This window comes from Pan paniscus, chromosome 9, assembly GCF_029289425.2.
Source record: "Pan paniscus chromosome 9, NHGRI_mPanPan1-v2.0_pri, whole genome shotgun sequence".
Lineage (NCBI taxonomy): Eukaryota > Metazoa > Chordata > Mammalia > Primates > Hominidae > Pan > Pan paniscus.
The window spans coordinates 130,104,149-130,129,174 of NC_073258.2; the positions used below are offsets into that span (position 1 = coordinate 130,104,149).

General features: G+C 44.7%; 1 protein-coding gene across 1 annotated transcript in view; it reads left to right on the forward strand.

The window, feature by feature from the left end:
* Window positions 1–25,026, forward strand: part of BARX2 (BARX homeobox 2) — an 80,678-nt gene that overhangs the window by 50,236 nt on the left and 5,416 nt on the right. The window contains exons 2-3 of the mRNA XM_003819875.5: window positions 13,928–14,228; window positions 20,036–20,120. Coding sequence (XP_003819923.1) covers window positions 13,928–14,228; window positions 20,036–20,120 — 386 coding nt within the window. The remainder of the gene's footprint in view (window positions 1–13,927; window positions 14,229–20,035; window positions 20,121–25,026) is intronic.

Consider the following 25,026-nt stretch of genomic DNA (forward strand, 5'->3'; position numbering starts at 1 on the left):
TTGTATTTTTAATAGAGACGGGGTTTCACCATGTTGGCCAGGCTGGTCTCGAACTCCTGACCTCAGATGATCCACATGCCTTGGCCTCCCAAAGTGCTGGGATTACAGGCATGAGCCACCCTGCCCGGCCAGATTTTATTCTCTTTTATCTCCCTTTGTTTTTAATTCTTTGCAACTAAGTCAAGCCACAGAGAGATTTAAGTCAGGATTAGAATGTGTAGGGAGAAGAATGAAATCAGATTGGATTTTTTTTTTTTTTTCCCAAGACGGAGTCTTGCTCTGTCACCCAGGCTGGAGTGTAATGGCGTGATCTCAGCTCACTGCAACCTCCGCCTCCCAGATTCAAACAGTTCTCCTGCCTCAGGCTCCCGAGTAGCTGGGATTACAGGCACCTGCCACCACGCCTGGCTAATTTTTGTATAATTAGTAGAGACAGGGCTTCACCATGTTGGCCAAGCTGGTCTCGAACTCCTGACCCCTTGATCCACCCACCTTGGCCTCCCAAAGTGCTGGGATTACGGGCTTGAGCCACCACACCCGGCCCAGATTGGATTTTTTAAATTACATATTTTTTTGCATAAAATATTCTGAGTTTGGCAGATGTATTCTTCTGGGTAATCAGGAACTTGCCTGTGGACCCAGGGGGCCACATGCAGAAAGGTAATCTCCAGTGGCTTTTTCTAGTAACTGGGTCCAGTGCCCTGACATTATGCACATCTCCCCAGCATGCCTGGTGGAGATTTCTAAACCAGGACTATAGTCCACTTCCAGGGCCATAGTCAGAGAAGGGGAGAAAGTTTCAAAACTTATGTGAAAAGGTTAATGAGTAACCTCGTTGAATGTTTATCATTCTTGAAATTCTCTTTGGCCGTTTTTACTAGTCCTGTACTCTCTGGCTTGTGCTGCTGCCTCTTACGCTATATAATGCCTGTCTCTTCTATTGATGATTTCCTCTTCCAGCCCTGTTGATGAAGATGTACTCCAAGGTCCAGTCCTTCATTCTCTGTTTCTTTCTCTCTCTCTCCTTTTTTTTTTTTTTTTTTTTTTGTTGAGATGGAGTCTCACTCTATTGCCCAGGCTGGAGTGCAGTTGGCTCACTGTAACCTCCACCTCCTGGGTTCAAGCGATTCTCCTGCCTTAGCCTCCCAAGTAGCTGGGACTACAGGTGCCTGCCACCATGCCTGGCTAATTTTTGTATTTTTAATAGAGACAGGGTTTCACTATATTGGCGAGGCTGGTCTCAAACTCTTGACCTTGTGATCCTCCCACCTCGGCCTCCCAAAGTGTTGGGATTACAGGCGTGAGCCACTGCGCCCAGTCCATCCTCTTGTTTCTTAAATCTTTCTTCTTGGGAGATGAATTCTGCTTTCAACCCTTCAATTTTGGTTTTGAGTGAATTTATGCATTCATCTCAGAGCCCTTCTGGGGAGCATCAGCTTGTGACTGTCTCTGACACTTGGATGTGTGATTGTCACTTCAAACTGTAAGCCTCATGTTTTCTCCCAAAACATTCCCACATTGCAGACATCAGATTTCTCTCAATGGCCCTAAATCCGCAGTCACCTCGAGCGTCTTGAGTCTTCCCCTTCCTGTGTGTCTGCCTGTCTTCTCCCCGCCCTGCAGGTTGTTTCCAGATACTATTGGATTTTCCTCGACAATGCCTCTGGAATCCATCCCTTCCTTCCCCTGTTGGAACTCAGTTCCTGCTCTTTTCACAGCTCACCCTGTCACCAGGCACTGTACTCTCTAGAATTCCTACACTTCCTACGCCACTCAGCCTTTGCCACATGTTTCTTCATTTCCCTCTTTACCTTTAAATAATTAGTTTTTTTGAGGGCAGAGATCAGGAATTGCTTCTCTTCTTGTCTCTACCAGTCAGCACAGAGCTGAGTAGCTGTTCAACAGAGTTCCCTAATGATGATGACAGTGAACCAGAGGATTCCTCCCAGGAAATTTTGTGTGTGGGCTTTGCCTCTGTGAATGCCAGGACGTCAGCTAGAAATGATTGAGCACAAGCTATGAGGCAGAGGGATGGATGAGGTTAGCACAACAAAGCAGTGTTGTGACTTCTTAGTGAATAGAGACATCTTTACAATATGGAACATTCATTGGGTCTGCTAAGTTGGGTGTTTGAAAAAAATCAGTGCCTTTTTTGGAATAGTTCTTCATTGTCTTTCATATTCATTTGCAATGTTATCCCCCAACAAGCTTATAGAGAAGTATTAGTATTGCCTTTTTATAGAAGGGAAAACAGAAGCTTCGAAATATGACCAAGGTCATAGAGCCCAAAGGTGTCAGAACCACATCTCTAGCCCTGATATCCTGATTCCAGGTAAAATCAATTCAACAAAGCATGGAGTTAAGCACCAGGAAGATGGAGTTTCAAATTTTTTTCCTAAAGAAGTTTTCAATCTCGTGAGAAACAGATGGGTAAACAACGTAACTCCTAATTCAAGGTTTTAATTAAGTAAGAGTGAATCAGGACACAAACAGAATGTGTGGGTGCATGAAGGTAGGAGTGAGTGATTCTGTCTTTGTACTAAACAGCAGCTGTTCCTGGCAGCTTTCCGTCAGGGAGTGCTTGTGAAGCATGGATGAAAGCAGGTGTGGGTGTATATGGAAAACAGCATGGCCGGGAGGAGAAAGACCACACCATGTCCATGTGCTCACTGGCCAATAGAGGTGAAGGGTGGTGGAGGCTGCGGGCTGGATGATGACTGAATTAGGTGATGTGACATTTTAGGCAGCATGAGAAAGTCTAGAAACCTACCTGTTGGGCTAGCTTAATTGATCTCACTTAGCTCCAGCATTGCTGAGTGGTTTTGTGGGTGTCTACATTTCTAGTGATATTGCAGGGATAAGGTGATAAGACTTGGCTTGTCTCTGCAAAATGAAGAATATGAAAAGAAGGTGTGAAGCAATCAGGCTTCCAAGGTCTCTCTGATGTCCTTTGCTTATTTTCCAAACTTTCTTCATTTTTCTAAATCTCCCCAATCTTTTCTCCCCACTCCACCTCTCTGCCCTTTATTTTTAAACCTTTGTAAACTTCTTAAGTTTTTATTTAACTGGAGGGTTATTCCAGAGTCTCTATCATGGTAGTCTAATGTGGATTTTAGAATAAATTTATTCCGTGTTTCTAATTCATTTACATTTAACTCACAAAATGCTCTTCCTCCTCTTTTTTTTTTTTAATGAGGTAGTTAATGTTGCTAAGACATTTTGTCAGCCTTTGAGTTGGTCTCTTAAAACATTTTCTGTTTTCTTCAGTTACACAAAACTGGAATCTGTAGAGAGTGCATCTGTTTCATTCACTCTTGCTGGACTAGAAACTTGGTGAATCACAGTTAAAAGGCTACTCAGAATCTCTTTGTATTTCCTCCCTCCCTCTGTCCTCCTCTCTCCTAGGCTTACAGATTATGCGTATGGGGACACGGTCATGGAATTTTCACATCTGGTGACCACCAACACTCAGCTCGCTCTCAGCATAAGACAGGGCAAAGTAACTTACTTTAACCACCCTGTATCTGTTTTCCATGCTGGTTTTTTTTTTGTTTTTTTTTTTGAGACAGAGTCTCACTCTGTTGCCCAGGCTGGAGTGGAGTGGCACAATCTCGGCTCACTGCAACCTCCATCTCTCGAGTTAAAGCAATTCACCTGCCTCAGCCTCACAAGTAGCTGGGATTACAGGTGTGCACCACCACGCCTGGCTAATTTTTGTATTTTTAGTAGAGATGGGGTTTCACCATGTTGGTTGGCCAGGCTGGTCTTGAACTCCTGACCTCAGGTGATCCTCCCACCTCGGCCTCCCAAAGTGCTGGGATTATAGGCGTGAGCCACCACACCTGGCCCCGCTGCCTGCAGTTTTTAGAAATTGGCTTTGGTTCTGTCTTGTGACCCCCAACTCCATCCTTCCTTGCCTGTTACTAACCTTGAGAAGGGCTGTGCCTTGGGACCCTCAAACTTTTCTGTGGATTTTTTTTTTTTTAACAGATCTACTAAACCCAAGTAACTATTTGGGGAGTGTTGGTAGTTTTAGGAAGATGTCTGGCCAGGTGAGCCCTTCCTCTGACTTCTCTGAGCTCCCTGGTTGCTGTCAGTCTCGGTATATGGCTGCAAGGGCATTGGAAGACTTCCATTGAGCAAAGAGAAACTGGCCGACTCTGCTACTGCTGAATCTTGCTTTGCATGTGAATGCACAGATGATAAGAAGATACGTATGCATCCTTCACAAGTAGGTGTGCTTTCTTGATAAGAAAATTAATCTACTTTAATTTGGCTCAATCACTGAGCATTATGAAACTAAGTGAAGGGAAAGAAAGGGAACCAAGTGCCCCCTGGGCACTTCACATATATTAATGCCGTTAATCCTCACGATAATCCAGGAGGGAGAACTGTTATTGGCCTAACTTTATAGGACATTGAAATCAAGAAAGTCTTGGTAACCTGCTCAGGGTCACTGTGTGAGTCAGGAATAGAGGCCTTATTTTTTCCACTACCCCAAATTACCAGCCAGTTGGTAGGAATGGGAGCTTAGGGGAATACTTCGGTGTGGGTGATTTTATGTTTTTTTTCTAGGAAACTCAGCTATAGCTGCCCAGTTATCCATGGCGTACATCTTCCAGGTTATCTGCATACTTCTGGACCAGTGTCTTTGTGTGTGTGTTGTTTATGTCCCTCTGAAGCTTTCTGTGTATATATAGGTCACACATTCCTGCAATGTAAATCAGTCAAGCAGGCAGCTTAGAAATTCTTATCCATTCAGACCTTTGGCCTTTGCTTGTGTAAACTGGAAATGTGGGTGTGGAGAGTCAATTTGGGGACTAGAATGTTGGAAGAATAGAAGAGAAGCCCACAGGAGGTGTGTGAGGGCAGAAACTGTACTTGGGGGATTTTGCTCTGAGGTTCAAGTATGGCTGTAGCTGCAGGGACCTGGCTTCTGCCATGAAGGAGGACTTAGATGGAGGAGCTGTGCCAAGAACCAGCAACCCTGGAGTGGGTACATGCCTGGCCCAAGCATGTTCACATGCACGAGTTCACTGACAGCTTTCAGAACCAGCATGACTGAAAATACTCTGTTTAGCCTACCAAATGTTCCACATCTCCCCAAGCTCCCAGGATGTCTCCGGCACCCGCCAACCACTCATGTACTCAGGTTTTCCAGAATCCAAAAACAGATTCTCAAAAAGGCCGAACATTTGGCAGGGAAGTATTTCTAGGTAAATGATACGCACAGTTATGTGATCTCCATCCCAGAGGGAAACATTGGCTAAGGGGATTGGTTGAAGAAAAACAACTATTAGAAAATGTGTTCAATGGGGTCATGTTTACGCTCCTTCTGTCAACTAAAACTGTGTGTTTAAACAATGTCTTTGGTTTATTACAGTCATCACACTCTCAGTAGCAGATAATGTGCTTGAATTTCACAAGTGTATGTAAATGATCTAGGGTAGCAGGGCAGCTGTCCCCAGTCAATGTTTTCACATTGTGATAATTCTCAGGAAAGAGAAAGACATACTTAAGAGTTGTACGTTATCTGTCTTCTCAGTAACCAAAGTGTCTCCTAATGTATGCATTAATTTATAATTTGGCACTGTTTTTAAAACCTGGGTTTGATTTTTAGTCAAAATACAGATTTATGGTGGGATTTATTTCACAGTACTTTTTTGCAAGAGTAGGAAATGTTGGAATGCAAGCGCTTTGTGAAATTAAAGCTCTGGGTCAATGCTACTTTGTTGGAAATCAAGTCATATATTAAAATTAGAAAAGACAGCAAGCAGCTGGCTCAAGTATATTTTGTCTCACTTTTCTGCTCCCCATGGGTTTGCTTTTCAGAGAGATCCAGTGGTTTGTAGCACACACATTACCCACCAACTCCCATTCCAGCCGTGCCTGTTCTTCTGAACTTTAGAGACACATATCAAATACCAAGAACTCAAGACAGTGCCTCATTGCGATTCTATTTATTGACAATGGTGATCCTTTTAAGATCCTGAAATGTTTCTCAGCATCACGGCAGCTTTGTGTGTGCACCTCCAACTTCAGGGGGGTGCTCTCAGCCAGTGGGGAAGAGTACACTCTTAGAGCGGAATTTGCATCAGAACATTGGGTCAAGATTGCTGAAACAATGGACTTTGGTGATTAGGATGTTGCTTTAAGTCACTATTATTTATTAGAAGTTGTGTTTTTTTTTTTTTCATGAAGATTTTTCATTAGGTTTAAGCTTTATGGAACCAAATTGCCCAAATCTCTAGAAGTCATTTTTAAATAACCAGCAATTGCTTTTCAGCCTACTAAAGGATAGGATCATCAGTAGAATCATTTCTATAAATTAATCTATAAGGTTAGTGTAACTCTAATCAAGTTTTTAATGGGACTTGCTTTCTTTAGAGTCTAACAAGTTGATTTCTAAAATTCAACTGGAGGCCGGGCATGGTGGCTCACACTTGTAATCCCAGCACTTTGGGAGGCTGAGGTGGAAGGATCACTTGAGGTCAAGTGTTTGAGACCAGCCTGGGCAACACAGGGAGACCCCGCCTCTAAAAAAAAATTAGCAGAGTGTGGTAGCATGTGCCTGTAGTCCCAGCTACTTGGGAGGCTGAGACAGGAGGACTGTTTGAACCTAGGAGTTCAAGATTACAGGGACCTATGATTGCACCACTGTACTCCAGCCTGGGTGGCAGAGGGAGACCCTGTCTCTAAGGAAAAAAAACGGAAGTTCAACTGGAAAAATAAATTAATGTCAATAGCCAAGAAAATTCTGTAAGAAAAATAAAGGGGGGACTCGTTCTACCAGATAAGAAAACTCCCTAAAACCCCACAATCATTAAAGTGGAGTGATCCTATAATAGGATCATATATTAGTTCAGTAGAACAGAACAGAATCTGGGAATAGACCCATGTATACATAATATAACCCAACTATTTCTAGGGCCCCATATGGCCCAGTGGATGTAAATCAGAAATCTGACTGTGGAAGCCTTGAATATGAAGATCTTTATTTTACTTGTTCTTAAAGGAGTATATTCATGGATTTCACAAAGTATACTCCCTAAAATATTTTCCAGAAATCTTGTCTAAATAGCCTTCACTCTCCTGCAAGGTGCAAACTCACGGCAGCCTCTATAAATGTGTCCCCATCTCTCCGGTCCTCGTGGTTTTCTAACTTTCTCTTCCCCCACCATTCCCTGCCCCCCATACATTGTGTTCCCAATTTGTGACCACCTCCACAGAGGGCAGCCCTTGGGAAGGGTAGTTTTTTTCCCCAGTTGGCTGCTTTTCTGGAGAGCGGGAGATTCCCGGAATTCTGCTGATGGAAATTCCCCAGGAGACTCCCAGAATTCTGATGAGCAAAAATTCCCAACTTCATTTCTTTGGGAATTTACTATATCTTAACCCTGCCATTTTAAGGCACTGAACTAGTCAATATATGGTGTTAGGGTTTTTGGCTATCCATTCAGAAAAAATAATGTGACATACTTATATTTTGTAAAATAACCATTTTGTAATTATATGTTTCAATAGATTAATATACATATTACTGGATTTAGGTCATATATATATATGTACACAGGAACAATTCTGTAAGTTTATCTCTAAGATTTGGGGTTGAAAGCAGTGAGGGGAGTCTTCTACTTTATGTAGTTTTGAATTGTTTTAAATTTATTTTGTAGCAAATGTGTGTAACATTTTAATTTTTTTTGAAATTTCCTTTTAATTTATATTTAGTAAAAATTCACTATTTTGGTAGAAGAGCAAGTTTTGACAAATGCAAAAAATTATATAACCACCACCGTGGTTAAGATACAAAACAATCTTAGCACCTCCCCTGGCATCTCCTCCAGTCCCAGCCAGTTCTCCTGTGCTTCCCCTTTGTGGTTAAGCTCTTCCCCGACCCTTAACCTCTGGCAGTCTATTCTCTATTACTAGTTATGCCTTTCCTGTAATGTCCTATAATAGAATCATATAGCCTTTTGAGTCTGGCCTCTTTCACTTAAGCATAGTCATTTGAGATTCATCCACTATTCATCAAGTTTTTTGTTTTGTTTTATTTTTTTGAAACAGAGTCTTGCTCTGTCGCCCAGGCTGGAGTGCAGTGGCATGATCTCTGCTCTCTGCAACCTTCACTTCCCGGGTTCCAGCAATTCTCATGCCTCAGCCTCCTAAGTAGCTCGTATTATAAGCATGCACCACCACGCCTGACTAACTTTTGTATTTTTAGTAAAGACAGGGTTTCGCCATGTTGGCCAGGCTGGTCTCAAAGTCCTGGCCTCAAGAGATCTACCACCTCGGCCTCCCAGTGTGCATCAATCGTTTTATTGCTTTATATTTCTGAGTAGTATTTCGTTGTGTGTCTGTACCAGTTTTTGTTTATCCATCCCCAAATGAGGGACATTTGGATTGTTTCCAGTTTTTGATAATTACTAATAATTCTGCTATAAACATCTGTATACAGGGTTTCATGTTCTCTTTTCACTTGGGTTAATATCTGGGGGGTTTTGCTAGGTCAAATGGTAACCGTTTGTTTAACTTTATAAGAAACTACTAATTCTCTTTCCAAAGAGGCTGTACCAGTTTGCATTCTCGCCAGCAATGAAGGAGAGTTCCAGTTGCTCCACATCCTCACCAGCACTTGATATTGTCAGTTCATTAAAAACGTCAACTGTTCTAGCAGCTGTGTAACAGTACCTCTCTGTGGTTTTTAATTTGCATTTCCTTCATTAGCATCTTTTCATGTGCTAATTTGCCATATGTAGAACCTCTTTGGTAAAGTGTCTTTTCAAAACTTTGGCACGTTGTTATAGGGTTATTTTTTAATTGTCAAACTTTGAGAGTTCTTTATATATTCCGGGTAAAAATCATTTGTCAGGTGTGAGATCTGTCAGGTCTCACAGTCTGCAGCTTTTTTCATTTTCTTAACAGTATCTTTTACAGAGCAAAAATTGTTAATTTTGATGAAGACCAGTTTTTTGCCTTTTTATTTTATGCATCATGCTTTTGGTGTCATGGCTAAGAATTCTCTACCTAACCCAATGTCACAGAGATTTTTCTCTAATGTTTCTTTCTAAAAATTTTATAGGTTTGTGTTTCTACTGAAGGTCTATGATCCATTTTGAGTGAATTTTTAAAATAATTTATGAGGTCAAGGCTCTTATTATTTTATTTATTTTTATTTTTATTTTTTGCATCTGGATGTCCAATTGCTCCAGCACCATTTTTTTTAAGCAATTATTTTTAAAATTTTTTATTTTATTTATTATTTATTTTTTGAAATGGAGTGTTATGAGTGCAGTGGCATGATCTCAGCTCACTGCAACCTCCGCCTCCCGGGTTCAAGGGATTCTTATGACTCAGCCTCACAAGTAGCTGGGATTACAGGTGCGTGCCACCACACCAGCTAATTTTTGTATTTCTAGTAAAGACAGGCTTTCGTCATATTGGCCAGGCTTGTCTCGAACTCCTGACCTCAAGTAATCTGCCCACCTCGGCCTCCCAAAGTGCTAGGATTACAGGTGTGAGCCACCACACCCAGCCTCATTTGTTGAAAAGACTATTATTTCTCCACATTAAATGATGTTTCTTTTAAAAGAATGAATGTGATTCAAGAACCCAAACATCTTTTGACATAAAGGGAGAAAATTGACATAAAGCGAGAAAATTCTCTAGACCTTTGGATTCTGAATGGGCTAAAGAGCCCCCCTTTCCCAGGAGAACACCCACAATGTTTGTTTTACTAGAAGTGTCATAAAACTAAACACATTTTATACTCAATTTCTGGGATTTCTAGACTGATTTTCTTTGCCTAGCTATTAGAAGAAGTTTTAACCACTCCTTGGGATCAAGGGTCAATGAAAGATTATTCTTTTTGACAAACTGAACATAAAATTAAACTTTAGAATGGGAATGAAACTTATAACTCATTTAATGTAACTTTCCTTTTTAAAAAATTTAAAAAAAAAGATACGCACCTGTGCAAAATGTGAACAATGCAGAAGTATCATCTAGATTTGGGGATGCCGAGGGACATGGGCTTTCCTACTGCTTCTCTGTCCCCTCCTCAGTGTCTTTGGCCGGCTCGTCTTCCTCTCTGTGACCTGAGATGTTGGCGTGCCCCAGAGTTCAGCCCTTGTATTTCTTCATTTTTTTATTCCACTCACTCCCTTGGTGATCTCATGCAATCCCGTGGTCCAATATGCCACATAGACTCCCAGGAGTTGTGTCTCTAACCCAACCTCTATCTGACTGACTCCTCAACATGTGCAAGATGTCTAATAGCAACTTACCTAACACAGAAATCATGGTTTTCTCACTTAATCCTGCTTTTTGCCCAGTCTTTCCCATCTTGGTAAAGGGCACCATCCTTCCTCCAGTTGCTAAGACCAAAACGTCAGGCCTCTCCTGGCAACTCTCTCTCTCATACCTGACATTCAGTCCTTCAACAAGTCCTCTCAACCTTAACTATAAAATGCACCCCCTCTCACTGCTGTAGCTGCTGCCTCTGGTCTAGAAGAATACGGCCTGGCCTCCTCACTGGTTTCTCTGCTCCCACCCTAGCCCCTGCAGTCCAACCTCCTTAGGGATCATTTAAGACATCAGTCAGATCATGTCCTCCCTCAGCTCACATCTTGCCAATGGCTTTTTTAAAAATCACATTTTGAATAAAATCCAAGTGATTTGCCCTGACCTACAAGGCCCTGCGTAATCGGGCTCCAACAGATCTCTTCCCAGTTTTCTCTCCTGTGACTTCTGCCCTTGCCTACTCTGCCTTTCTGCTGGTCTTTCAACCCATGCTCATTTGGCCTTTAGGGCTTTGCCTGTGCTGGTTCTGGGGCTGGGGTGCTTGTCCCGTGCTTTCTCCAGGCTCTCCTCTGCGTGGGGGTGCTTACCTGCAGAAGGGTCATCTTCCCACCATGGCCTTCCCTGACTCCTCATCCCCAATACCTGCCCTCTGCCCCACCTGCCCCATCTTCACACTTTGCTGTATTTTTCATCATAGTTTATCACTACCTGGCACTATTTACATATTTACTTGTTTATTTGTTTGCTGTCTGCCTCCCCAAATGGATGTAAGCTCCATGAAGGTAGGACTTTATAGTATTCGTTGCTATCTCCCCAGCTTCCAGAGCGGAGTGTAGCCCATAGTAGATGCTCAGTAAATATTCATGGCTGGATTGAATGCAGGATTAGATGCAAATGTGTAGATTCCTTTTCACCCTGTTTTATTCCAAGCCCAGAGGTTATCACTGTTAACAGTTTGATAACTAGCCTTCTAGACTTTTAAAAATGCATTTATAAAGGAAGACCAAGAAAATCATAGTTTTAAAGAATAATACAAATGATTTTACATCATATTTTTCTCAATAATATATTAGGTATTTTCTCGTATTAGTTTATATATAGTTTATCCATCTATTCATCTCTCTTTCTCATCAGTTTGTATGTTTTTTTTTTAAGAGACAGAATCTCTGACTGGGCACGATGGCTCACACCTATAATCCCAACATTTTGGGAGGCTGAAATTGGAGGATTGCTTGAGGCCAAGAGTTCAAAACCAGCCTGGGCAACAGAGACCCTGTCTCTACTTTTTTAAAAAAAAAAAAGTAAGTAAAAAAAAAAAAAAAAAAAACAGAGACACGGTCTCACTCTGTTGCCCAGGCTGGTCTTGAACTGCTGGCTTCAAGCAGTCCTCCAGCCTCAGCCTGCCAAAGTGCTGAGCCACCACACCTGGCCTAGATAGTACTTTTTAATGGTTACATTGTAGTTCATACTATGGATGTACCACAATTTATTTAATTATTTTCCTGTTGAGAGATATTAATATATAGGTTATTTCCCCCGCTCACGATTATAAGCAAGGCTGCAGTGAATATGCTTGTATATAAATCTTTGTACGCATAGACCTCAAATTGCGAAATTCCCTGTCAGTGACTTGGTAGATACTGCTTAATTTGTCCTCAAGGATTATACTGTTTTATACTCCCACCAACAATATATGAATGCCTATTTCCCTGTATGCTTGCCAATGCTAGATATTACCACACTTTCAAAATATTATTCAATGTTGGGTAAAAAAATATTTAACTCTCTTACAAAAGAGAAAGGTGATACAAAGCCTTCCTTACAGGTGGATTGTTAGTCATTTCCTATAATGATAAGCTTCTTAGTTTCTAGATTACACATTAGCCTGCTAAAGAAAGATAGTCTCTTTTGAAAGAAGTGACAGACTTAAAGGAGTAAGGTGATTTAAGATGAGAAACATCTTATGCCTTTTTAAGAAGCTTCCAACTTCTTTTTCAAGAAGTATCATTTCAGGATGTGTGCTGTGAGATCCAAACCACAAGCCCACATATCCTCATTTTCTTGCTCTAAAATATCATTCCCAGGTGAGTTTTTTTTTCTTAAAAAGAATCCACAGCACAAAACATCAAGTGTTGGAGTTGGCTGGAGAGTTAATGGAAGTTGTAGCAAGTGGTGATTTATTTTTATTTAACCACTTTGTGGTTTCTGCTGGGCCTAGCTAGAAGTGTACTCAAAGAATAAGCGAAGCTATTTGTTTTAACAACTGTGACTGGGGGCCAAACAAAGGCATGGGAAGGAATAAGAAGAGAAATGCCAACCCAGAGAAGAGAGCTGGAGCACAGGTAGTACCTGGATGCTTCTGTGATGTTAGTCGGTTTCAACTCAGAGATAGTGTGAATGTTGGTTGGCTCAGATGCTGGCTGTGGCCTTGAAGTCACTTTTCAGGGCTGGACTGAGTCCCAAAGGGCAGCCCCTGGGTCTTCTCCATTTTCATCAGATATCAAATGGGGAGGATGAGAGGTCCTTTCGTGGCATCAGTATATTAGAGTTTGAAGGATTCTTTGGAATCAGCTAGCTTTCTTACTCACCTTATAGATGATGAAACGGAGAGATAAAATGATTCACATAGGTAATGATCCAGACATTTTAAGCTCTGTAGAATAATCAAAGGAAAAAGCTCTTTACTTGAACTTTACAGATTTAACAGATTGTTGGACAGAAAAGAACTCTTGCCTTGAAATTCCTAACGCAGGAGTGGCATATAACTGGTATGTATGCCACCATACCCTGCCCCTGCCACATGCCCATAGCAGACATTGTTAATCGACCCCAGCACCTTTTCCTCAGCCAAGCTCTGGCCAGCCTGAGAATCCTCCTTAACATAGTGCTGGAGGCGCCAGTCATACCGATCTCAGCTTTCATGTGATTTAAAATCTGTTTGCCTCCCTCTTCTGAATGATGTATCCATGTGATTCATGATGTGCTGATAGCATGGGACTTCAAGTCAGAAGAACTTGGTTTGACTCCTCCATCTGCTTCTTCCTAGTTACGTTATCTTAGGCAACTCACTTAACCTTCCTGGGGCAATTTACTCCCTCTGAGATGAGAAAGTTGAATTAAATAATCCGAAAGCATCCTGTCAAGCTCTGAAAAATGCTATGATTCAAGGTACACAGACTTCTCAGGAAGAATTCATAGCTACAAGCATGTCTTTTTATAAAGACCACAGGTGGTTCTCAGGAAGTTTGCATATTACAAATCTATTTCGGGTTTCTGAAATATGTGTCTCTAGCTTTTCCTGACTACTTCTTTTCATCTGCCTGGTCCCATGGACCGAGAATTTAGGGATTCCGAAGGGAGAGAGGGGAAAGATCTGCTTGAAACCAGAGGACTTGCAGGACCCTCTTCTGGGCCGTGGGCTTCATCCTCCCACACCGAGCAGAGCAGACCTCTGTGCCTGCCCCGCAGCTGTAGGTCTTGAGTTACTTCTCCTTCCCCTTCCTCCATCTGTACCTCCTTAAGAGCAGGGCCCTCCCTGTCAGACAGACCTCAGCCAGCGGCCCTCCGCAGGTCCTGGCCTGCTTCCCCACACCGTTCCCTGTGGTGACCTGCCTCCCTGCTTGTTTTCCAGGCTCCCCTTCCCTGCGGGCATATCCGCTCCTCTCGGTGATCACCCGCCAGCCCACTGTCATCTCCCACCTGGTCCCCGCCACCCCGGGAATTGCCCAGGCACTGTCCTGCCACCAGGTCACCGAGGCGGTCTCTGCTGAGGCCCCAGGGGGCGAGGCCCTAGCCAGCAGCGAGTCAGAGACGGAACAGCCCACGCCCCGACAGAAGAAGCCCCGCCGGAGTCGCACCATCTTCACCGAGCTGCAGCTCATGGGCCTGGAGAAGAAATTCCAGAAGCAGAAGTATTTGTCAACCCCAGACAGGTGAGGACGCGGGGAAGGGACTCTCCGCAGTGAAGGCCCCTGGGAACGGGAGACTTGCTCCCATTGTGGGCCGTGGAGCCACAGCACTGGTACAGTGAGGCAGGACACTATGGCAGAGTCCACTCCTTGGCTCAAATCATCTCAGCCTTGGTTAAGGGAACCCAGCCCACATGAATCCACCACACGGTCCCTGGAGCCTGCCTGCGGCTAAACTTAACTCACCACTCTATCTCCATATTTGAACTTAACTATTTCAGTATCATAAACAAGGTCCAGTTTAGCAAATGGTTGCTCAGGCGGTCAGCTGGGAAACAGGCTTGGTTTTTAAGCCACTCACTCTTAGGATTGGAGGCAGCAGGACTAGATTCGGAATTGGGATTCATGATCTTCTCAATCTTCTCCACAGCCTCCAGCTGATTCCCCACTGACTCAGTTTGCTGGCCTGGCTATTGCTTGGGAAGGACTGGAGTGATCCAGTTGAGGAGGTCAGACATGTTGGTGAATTTGCTGGATGTCAAGTCAGAACCATTTGACTGAGACCCAGGAGGACCTGGCTGAGAGCCCCTTCTTTGAACCCCTCTGAGATCCGTGTTGGGGAGGCTGTGACCCTTGCTTTCTTGGAGGCCTCAATGCCTCACCTCCTTTTCTTTAATTTACTATTTTAACTGAAACATATGCCAGAGTGTGTGTCTGGGCCGGGTATTGTGGCCCACACCTGTAATCTCAGCAGTTTGGGAGGCTGAGGCAGTAGGATCGTTTGAGGCTAGGAGTTTGAGACCAGCCTGGGCAACGTTGTGAGACCCCGTCTCTACAAAAATTAAAATATGAGCCAGGTGTGATGGCATGCACCTGTAGTCCCAGCCACTCAAGAGGCTAAGATGGGAGGATCACTTGAACCCAGGACTTTGAGACTGCAGTGAGGTATGATTGCATCAGATTGCATCGCTGCACTCTAGGCGAGACCCTGTCTCCTTAAAAAAAAAAAAAAAAAATAGCTGGGTGTGTTGGCTCACGCCTGCAATCCCAGCACTTTGGGAGGCCGAGGCAGGCGGATCACGAGGTCAGGAGTTCAGGACCAGCCTGGCCAAGATAGTGAAACCCCGTCTCTACTAAAAATACAAAAATTAGCTGGGTGTAGTGGCAGGTACTTGTAATCCCAGCTACTTGGGAGGCTGAGACAGAGAATTGCTTGAACCCAGGAGGTGGAGGTTGCAGTGAGCCAAAATCATGCCACTACACTCCAGCCTGGGCAACAGAGCGAGACTCAGTCTCAAAAAAAGTGTGTATCTCAGTGTCTCATCTTGTTCTTTCAGACTGACTCTGGAGATGGCTGAGCTAATAATGTGTGATCCTATTTATTGAGGAGATTTCTCAGGTCCTTCCTCCTCTTCTTTTGCCTACTGCCTTGGACATACCAGGTTGGACACCAGTCCTATCAAAAAGTAAAGGAAGGAACCTCAAATGAATCTCTTAAGCTGTGTAGTAGCTCTTTGATACAAATTTAAGTGACAGAGGAGTCTGCATATCACCGACTAAAAGGGAATTTAGCTTCTGATTCTGTTAACGAGGCACCGTCAGCTGTTTGGTAAGGGCCTTCTGGGTGCCACTGGGGCACTGTGGCAGGGATTACGGGTCCAGAAAGCAGTCGAGAGAGTCCTGTTGTGACAGAAAGGGATCATGGGGAAGGAACGACTACAGGAACAAAGACGCAGCAAGCCAGGCACTGGTGCCTGTGCGTTGCTGAGTGCAGTAGGAACACAGGATATTGCTGAGCGTGGGAGACGGGGTTAGGGGAGGCTTCTCAGAGAAGGTAACATTTAAGAAGAGCTTTGATTCCGGGAGGGACAGGAAGTCCCGCACTGAGGGGTTGGCACACACAAGGCAAAGAAGCGTGTCTCGCCGGGTATGTGGAGGAAACTGCAAGTAGCCAGGACATCTCCAGCTTAAGGTGTGAGCCAGGACATCTCCAGCTTAAGGTGTGAACAGGCAAATGGTGGACCTCATATGCCTGGTTGAAATGTGAACTTGGTTGTTTAAGCAGTTGGCACTGCCTTTATGAGCTGGAGGTGACATGATTAGACTTACATTTTAGAACTGTCTCTCTGGTGGCACCATAAATGATGGATGAGAGAGGCCAGAGACGGAGCAGGGACGAGTTAGGAGAGAATCCAGTGATCATCAGGAAGACTTGAATTAAAGGGTGGCAGTGGGAACAGAGAGGCAGGAATAGAGAGGAGGACAATTTTTTTTTTATTATTATACTTCAAGTTCTGGGATACATGTGCAGAACGTGCAGGTTTGTTACATAGGTATATACGTGCCATGGTGGTTTACTGCACCCATCAACCCATCATCTACATTAGGTATTTCTCCTAATGCCATCCCTCCCCTATCCTCCCCACCCCCAAACAGGCCCTGGTGTGTGAGGTTCCCCTCCCTGTGTCCATGTGTGAGAAGAGGACAATCTTGAAGAGAAAATTGGCAGAATCAACATTGCAGAAGGAAGCAAGAAGGGAGTTGAGAATTCTGTGGTTTCTGGACTGGGCCGGCAGGTGGATAGGGACGCCATGAACTGAAGTTGGAAGACAGAGGACAGAGTAGACTTAGGTGGGGAAAGGTTGAGTTCTGTTCTAGACCTGTGCATTTGGAGTGTCTTTGGGCAGATGATGGAGACAGGTCTGTGAACCGGAGGTTAGTAGATGGGCTCTCCAGGTATGACATGGCTGTTTCCACTTCCCTAGCATATAATTGAGAGCCTCATGAACTTGTGCACCCAGTGGAGTGGGCACCTTTGTCTATGGTAGCACGGTGGTATGTCAGACGGGCTTCAGCGTGCATGACTAACATATTAGGCTGATTTTTCAGAAGTCAGAGAATTTTTTTTTTCAGAAATATTCGTTCTTCTTAAACCTCCTGGGGCTCCCTGATACCTGCCCAGGCATCTCTCAGGTCACCTACACAGGATTGATTCACTTATCTGGGAGGACACCATTGGCTGGCATGGAAGCTGCCATCTTCACCCGCCCTCTCAGATGTTCCTCGCCTCCCTACGTGACCAGGGCCATGAGCACTCCCTCCTCCCACAGCTCTCACCCTCCTCCTCTGTGTTTGTTTCTCCAGTTTCCTAGGTGACCCCATTTAAGCGAATATGCAGAAGTGAGAATTTGTAACGGTGGCAGGTAATGAGAGAAAGCTGATGACAGTGAAGCATGTTTCTGTAGCCAGAGTGAGTCAGGGCTGCATTTTTCCCAAGTGAGCTAACACTGTTTGCTAATGCAGTTGCAGAGCTGTGAACTGAGCCTTCCATTGACTAATGCACCTGATGGCCTCAGGTGAACTGGGCTCGGGAAGGCACCGCCAGCCAGAACCATGGAGGACCCGTCTCCAGGGAGGCCTGGGAGACCAGAAGTCTGTGGGGTGGCCCCCTGGGTTCTTGGTTCTCAATGAGTGACTGCTTGGGAAGCAGTGCTTCATTTGTGGGAAGAGCCAAGTGCTGTTGGCACTGGGAATTTATTGGCTTTAGCCTGTTAATCACTTTCAATAAAACTGCCAGCTTCTAGTAGCTCTTCTACAGGGATGACCAGATGGATGTGAGTACTGATTTAAGACCACTTCCAGGGTCCTCTGAAGGAAGACTCTGTGTATTATTGGGGCTTTAAATTATGCAGCCTGGTCAGAGCAGGGCAACTGGGCAGCTGCACCTGAGACCATCAGGGCCGGTCCCTGTGGGCCTCCCTGATAGTTAGATCTCCCCAGGTGGAGAGCTGCAGCTGAAAACCCACACCTGAGACTCCCCATGGAGCAGGCAAGTGAGACTGACTGTGGGCCCGAGATCCACAGACGGCAATTCTCAGAAACCTAGGGCCTTTCAAAAAGTGGGGGTCGCTGCCCAAGCTCTGCCAGGGGTGATTGTCCCAAGTTGCTGCATTCGAAGTCCACACTGCTTTGCTGAGCAGGGCTGGCGTGGCAGTGAGGCAGCTTATGTTGGCTTAAGGAGGTGGCTCTCCAGTTGGTGCTGAGGTAGACCTGGGGTTCTTATCCTATTAGGTCAATGGTTGTTGTCTCAAGGACTGATGTTGGAAGTCTGACTGCAGACTTCCTTTTCTCATTCTACTTGTCCCACCCGGTTGTTTGCTGCTTCCTGGGATGAAGCATCCCTGCAATCCCCTTTGACAGGTTCAACTTGTGCAGATATATCGTGAGTGGGTGTGAGCCCCAGTGCAGGAGCTGGTGTACAGGTCAGACATCGTGGGTTTGAATCCCGCCCCACTTCTTAACTCTACGATCATCTGCCAGAGGTCGGTAAAGGTTTTCTGGGCAGAGCCAGACAGTAAATACTTTACATTTTGTGGGCCATATGGTCTGTGACAACTACCCAATTCTGATATTGTAGCACAGAAGTAATTTATTTTTATTTATTTATTTATTTATTTTGACAACGTCTCACTCCATTGCCTAGGCTGCAGTGCAGTGGCACCACCTCGGCTCACTGCAACCTCCGCCTCCCAGGTTCAAGCACTTCTCTTGCCTCAGCCTCCTTAGTAGCTGGGATTACAGGTACCTGCCACCACACCCAGTTAATTTTTGTATTTTTAGTAGAGATGGGGTCTCACCATGTTGGCCAGGCTGGTCTCCAACTTCTGACCTCAGGTGATCCACCCGCCTCGGCCTCCCAAAGTGCTGGGATTACAGGCATGAGCCACTGTGCCTGGCCTGTTACAACAAAACTTTATTTACACAACCAGGTAGCAGACAGGATTTGGCCACAGTTGCTGAGAGAGTCTAATCTCTCCAAGCCTCAACTCGCTTATCTGTAAAATGGGAATAATTATACTACTTCACTCTGTTGTGAATGGGATAGATAAGACAGCATGTCAGGGGCTTAGCATGTAGCCTGGGATGCCGTGGTGCTCAGGAAATGGTGGGTGTGTTAGATTTAGCCCCAGAAATGGCTTTGACTTTTAGGACTTTTCGGAAGACTACAGAGAAGTACAGCACCATGATTAGCAGTAGAATGGAAAACAGGAAGGGCTGTGGATTTAATGTTTCTTTTGGAATCTTTATAATATTTATTTATTTATAACATTTTAATTGTTATAACAATTTAGGACAGCTACAGCGATTGAATCAATCCATTAAGAAGTATTTTTTGAGCACCGGTTCTGGATTTAGCAGTGTGATGGGCACTTTCATGGGTAGAAAAGAAGTGGAAGGTATACGCTGCCCTGGCTACTGAGTTAGGGAGGCAGAAATAACACAGTCGGAGTGATCAGAGAACAGCAGGAAACGTGGGACCATCTGGGTGACTGCTGGCCTGTGGGAGGGTGCAGAGGAGACGAGCTGTGGGAGCCAGGAGAATCACCTGCCGGAGGTGGGACCGGGGCTGGGTCTGGAATGATGAGTGGATTCCCATCAGCAACATCTGGCTTTGCCTTTTGTTTCCAGTCTGGACGATGGGCCAGAGGGTCAGAGTGAATGCTCTTGTCAAGCCAGGAAAAGGACTGTGTGATGAGAAGCCCCAGGCATCCTTCTCAGGTCCCTTGCAGACTATGAATGTTTCAGGATGGGGACTGGCCCAGGTGTCCTCAGGCATGGGCATCTGTTTCTCAGTTTCTCAGCTTCCCAGAGTTTCCTCTGTTGGATTCTTGGAAGGAAAGAAAAGCGCTTTGGGGAAGACCTCGTTTAATGGGGGAGGTCCGAGCCTTGGTAGCCAGTGCTGGAGCCTGTCTGGAGCCTGTCAGCAGGATCCCATCTCTCCTGCTGCCTCCCATTCTGCTCACCTTTCCTTTGTATCTTGTGCCTTCTAGGTTGGACTTGGCTCAGTCTCTGGGACTCACTCAGCTGCAGGTGAAGACCTGGTATCAGAATCGCAGGATGAAATGGAAGAAAATGGTAAGAAAGGAGTGACTAACCATGATCCCTTCCTGATGGGAAGGACTTTTACTCCAGGGCTGTTGGGAGGGAGGCCGGACCATTTGGCAGTCTGGGCTGCAGAGATTGGAAGGCCTTCTATGCTGCTGGCTTGCGGGGAAGCTGTTGGATCTGTAGGTTGAGCCATTCCTCTTGACCTGGAGTTCCTAAACAGAGGGATATTCTTTTTCTGTTTCCTTAGAAATCAAAGGAAAAAAAGCTTACAGGCTTTTAACTTGCTAGTTTTATTATTATACTTAAGTTCTAGGGTACATGTGCAGAACATGCAGTTTTGTTACGTAGGTATACATTTGCCATGGTGGTTTGCTGCACCCATCAACCCGTCATCTCCATTAGGTATTTCTCCTAACTTGCTAGTTTTAACCCTACCTGCTAGCCTTTTCAAACAACTTCCTTCTTCCTCCTACCAAGAGCTAAAAATAGAAGTCAGTACTCTTTGTTTATAATGACGTAGAGGATGCATCTGTTCTTTTGGCTGTGCGTCCTCTAACGCAGTGATCCTCAGACTTTGGTGGGCATTAGGGTCCCCTGGGTAGCAGGTTAAATGCAGAACTCTAGGCCCCCTCCCAGGATTCTGGTCCCAGAGGTCTGGGCCAAGGCTGGGAATGTGCGTGTTAACAAGAGCCCTGGTTATTCTGAAGTGCCTGGTATGATGACCACAGTTTCCATCATCCTGCTCTAGTGCCTAGCTAATGAATATTTCCATCTTTGATTTTTAAGTATTAGAATAGATACATCCCTACGTTGTGAGGAACTCAATTTCATTATCATTTATTCTTTTCACTAAAAAAGGCACTATTAAATCAAAATTTTCCAGAGTAGTTGAGTGTTTCCTTTCTCAGCTTTGTAAACCACTGAGACAAGGTCAAAGCCCAGAGCAAAAGAAAACGAGGAGGGGTGGCGATAAGGGAAGAAGCCCTGCTGTTCTCTGGAGCCCAGGTGCCACCATGTCACCTGCCATAGGCTTCTTACCCCCTCACCAAACCTTAGTGGCTCTTTCTCCTCTCGTCCATGCCATGCCTTCATGATGACATTCTAATTTGCTAACCTGTGTGGTCACAGGCCCTATTTCTTGGTGTTTCCGGGCTAAAATATGATGTTTTTCACAATCATCAAATAACTACGGGGTTCTGCCAACCCCAGTTTTCAGGAAAAAAAAAAGTCAGTGGATAGATGTTTTCTCAATGTTGTGGTTTTGTCCAATATTGTTTTTTCTTAAGCTTTTAGTTCTTGCTATTCCTTGCTATTTTCTGCTAACAATGAGGAGAAAAAAAAACCAAAATAAGTAAATTGCAGATGAACATCAATGGGAAAAATTAGGGAAAAAGTCAACAAGCAGCAATTATTATATTCCCAAAAAAGAAATTTCTGGGCAAATCTTGTAATTTCCTCTGGGGGGATCTGACCCTGAAATGAAAGGGTTTTCAAATGGAGGCGACTTGGCTCATGAAGTGCCCACGAATTAAGACAGAGATGCCAGTTATGTGTTCAAACACATGGATATGGCATGAGTCAGCAAATATATATTGTGTGTCTCTTGTGAGCCATTCCTTGTCCTAGGCACTATAAGAAGTAATGAAATAAAATATCACCCTTGCCTTCATGGAATTTATGATGTAGTCAGAGAAACAAGGCCCAGGAGGTAGCTGCCGAGCATGTTATAATTAAGTGCTGGTTGTTACGGATTTATAAGCCCATCGGAGTTCAGAAGAGAGGTAATGGAGAAGGTGGCCGGGAGAAGTTGAAATTGAAGGAAGTGGCCGGGCACGGTGGCTCACGCCTGTAATCCCATCAGTTTGGGAGGCCGAGGTGGGTGGATCACATGAGGTCAGGAGTTTGAAACCAGCCTGGCAAACATGGTGAAGTCCCGCCTCTACTAAAAATATAAAATTAATTAGCTGGGTGTGGTGTTGGGTGCCTGTAATCCCAGCGACTTGGGAGGCTGAGGCCAGAGAATCACTTGAATCCAGAAGGCAGAGGTTGCAGTGAGCCAAGATCACACCATTGCTCTCCAGTCTGGGCCACGGAGCAAGACTCCATCTCAAAAAATAAAAATAAAATAAATAAATAAATAATAAAAATAAAATAAAAAACCAAGAAATTGAAGGAAGAATGGATTCGGTTAAATAGATAGTCTTCCAAAAACTCTACAGTGCCAAGCACACATGGACACGTTTTGGGGGATTGGTCTCTAAAGAACTAGACTTGAGAGTGAGAAGCACCAGGCCGTGTTCCCATGCTTGCCCTTCCCTGGCTGATTTTGGGCAAGTCCCTTCACTGCTTTCTGTGCAAGATCCACCACCCACCTTCTTCCTCGTCAGTCATCAGCATTGAAATCAATGCCTCCTAAGTAGCAGAGGCATTGTTTAAATTGGTTATCAGCAATCTTTTCGTGAGTCAGATGGTTAAGGAATTGACAGGCAGCCTCCTCTGCCAGCACCGCCCAGTGCCCGTGGGACAGTGCGTGTGCCTTCGTCTCTGACGTCACTTGTTTTTCACCAGCAACAGCGTTGCTGGCATGGTTGTGGGCCAGTTATTGATGGGTATCGATGCCATGTAAACCAAAATGGAAGAGTAACTTAGCAGATCTAACCTCAGAACATTCTGCAAGCCAGTCACCTTCAGGTCCCTTTAGGAGCCAAGAGGCCCAAGCTGTCAGTTCACTTTTGAGATCATTCATTGAGCATTTAACATTCGTCAGGCCATGGAGATGCAAAGATAAGACATGAGCCTGTCCACCAGAAAATAAAATTATAAAAAGGTACTCAGTCAAGTGCAGAAGACACACCTGCAAACTGGTATTATTATTTCACGGAGCGGTCAGGGCAGCAGCAGGGAGATTTATAGGATCAGCGCGGAGTGGAATAGCAAGGCTGTGTTGTGATCCTGATTGCTTCATCTAGTTTCCCAGTAAAACTCTTTCAAGGCTATCTGTTTAGGTACCAGGGAGGAAAAGAAAAAGATAATTGAGTAATAAAGATGTCTCAAGGCTAGTAACCTAATTGGAACTGGAAAAAGATTAGCAGTTGATTCTCAGACTTATTCACATGGCTGCCAAGGGTAACTTTGCCAGAACCAAGATAGCATCTCTGACGAGTTCTGACCCGTCAGCATTGGTAACCTATAGCGGGTTGGGTAAATTTAATCTTGCACATTGAAGATGGGATGCGCACCCTCTATTCCATGTCTGTTGGCTTTAGTTCCCGCAGGACCCACAGTGTTTTGCAACAGGCTGAAAGAGCCTCATTATTTGGTGGTCTCTTTGAGCTCTAAAATGCAATTCTGTTCCATGAGAGGATCCAAACAGATACCTCCTTTCTCTCCTAGTCACAGAATTGCGTGGGCCCCACACTATTCATGGTCATTATCTTTCTCATGAAAAGTCCCCAAATAGTTAACAACTCCATGAATTGTTACCAGTAGCTCTCTGTGTAATCTTGGGCAGGTTACTTAACCTCTGTGTGCCTGTTTCCTCTCCAGTAAAAGGCCTAACACGTACCTTGTAGGGTTGTGTTATTAACTGAGCTAATCTCTGTAAAACACGTAAATAGGACCTGCCATATAGGATACAGCCAAGAGATGTTATTGCCGTTATTATTATCATTATTAGTATTTTTATTACCTAGCCACAAAATCCATGTCTTCAGAGAATCCAAATATTTGGAGGCCAGGATACATAAGCCAAAAGTGAATTCTATGAGTTTCAGGGACTCCGCACAGCCCTGAGCATTTGTCCTTTCTCAGTCCCTGCTCCCCAGTCATCTCCAAGTCAGCGCCTTGGCATTTGGGGCCTTGCCTGAGGTCCAGTGGAACATCACATCTTCAGGCTGAGAAAGTCAGCTAATGGGAGCAGCAGTGTCTGGGAGGAGATTCATGCTGGGGAATCCAAACTTGTTTCTCAGCTTCATGGAAACAGTCATCAGTTATGTGGCCCTCGCTGCCCTATAAAGCTGCAGAGAGAGACAGAGAAAAAGGAACAAAGATCACCCCCACTAATAAGTCTACTGCCTGGAGTCTGCTGGGAGGTTGGGTAATTGCAAATAAATAACCAGACGTAGAACAGTGGCCCATTTTACATATCCCTCGCGCATTATGCTGAATGCAATACTGCTAAGACTGTTAGACTCAAATGGTCAGGAGGTTTGTGTTCAAATCCCAGCTCTGCCCTTGGCTTGCTCTTTGATACTGACAAACTCTGTCAGCTCAGTTTCCTATCTGAAAAGTAGAGGGAAGGAGAGAGTTCCTTCCTGCACTGACATTCCCTGCCCCCTACCCAGGCTGCTTGGAGGGAAGCAAAAGATCCGGTCTTAACACCCTCAGCAACAGAACGTCTGAATACCTCGTTGCAGAGTTTGGAGGAGGGCTGTCACCAGGCACGGCTAATAAAAGTGGATGGTGTGCTAGGTGTTCTTCCGAGAGGCAGAAGGAGGCATGTGACCTCTTAGACAGGGAGCTCTCTGGCTTCTCTGGACCACTGCGACTAAACTGGCTCTAAGAATAAATGGGGAGAGGGCTCCTAGGAAGAGGGCCACAGGGTGCATGTGAATGGGCAGCTCCTGATGGAGAGTGGTTCTGAGATAATCGCATGTCTCAGGTGTGCTGGAAGGCAAGGGGCCAGAGGTTGAGTGCAGAAAGCAGCCAAGAGGGTAGTTATCTCCTAATTATTGCTTGTGCTGGAATGTTTTATTCCATTTAGAAAATGGTCTAATTGTTTTGGGGATTTTTTTTTTCATGCAGTAGGAAAACAGCCAGGTGGGGTCCGTCCAAACCGTGTGGGTGGTGTTCTCTAATTGCTGGGCTGGACTTTCTTTTGCCAATTAGGTGGCTTCCATAGACCTGCCCTTTTCTAGTTTGATTACTACATGGG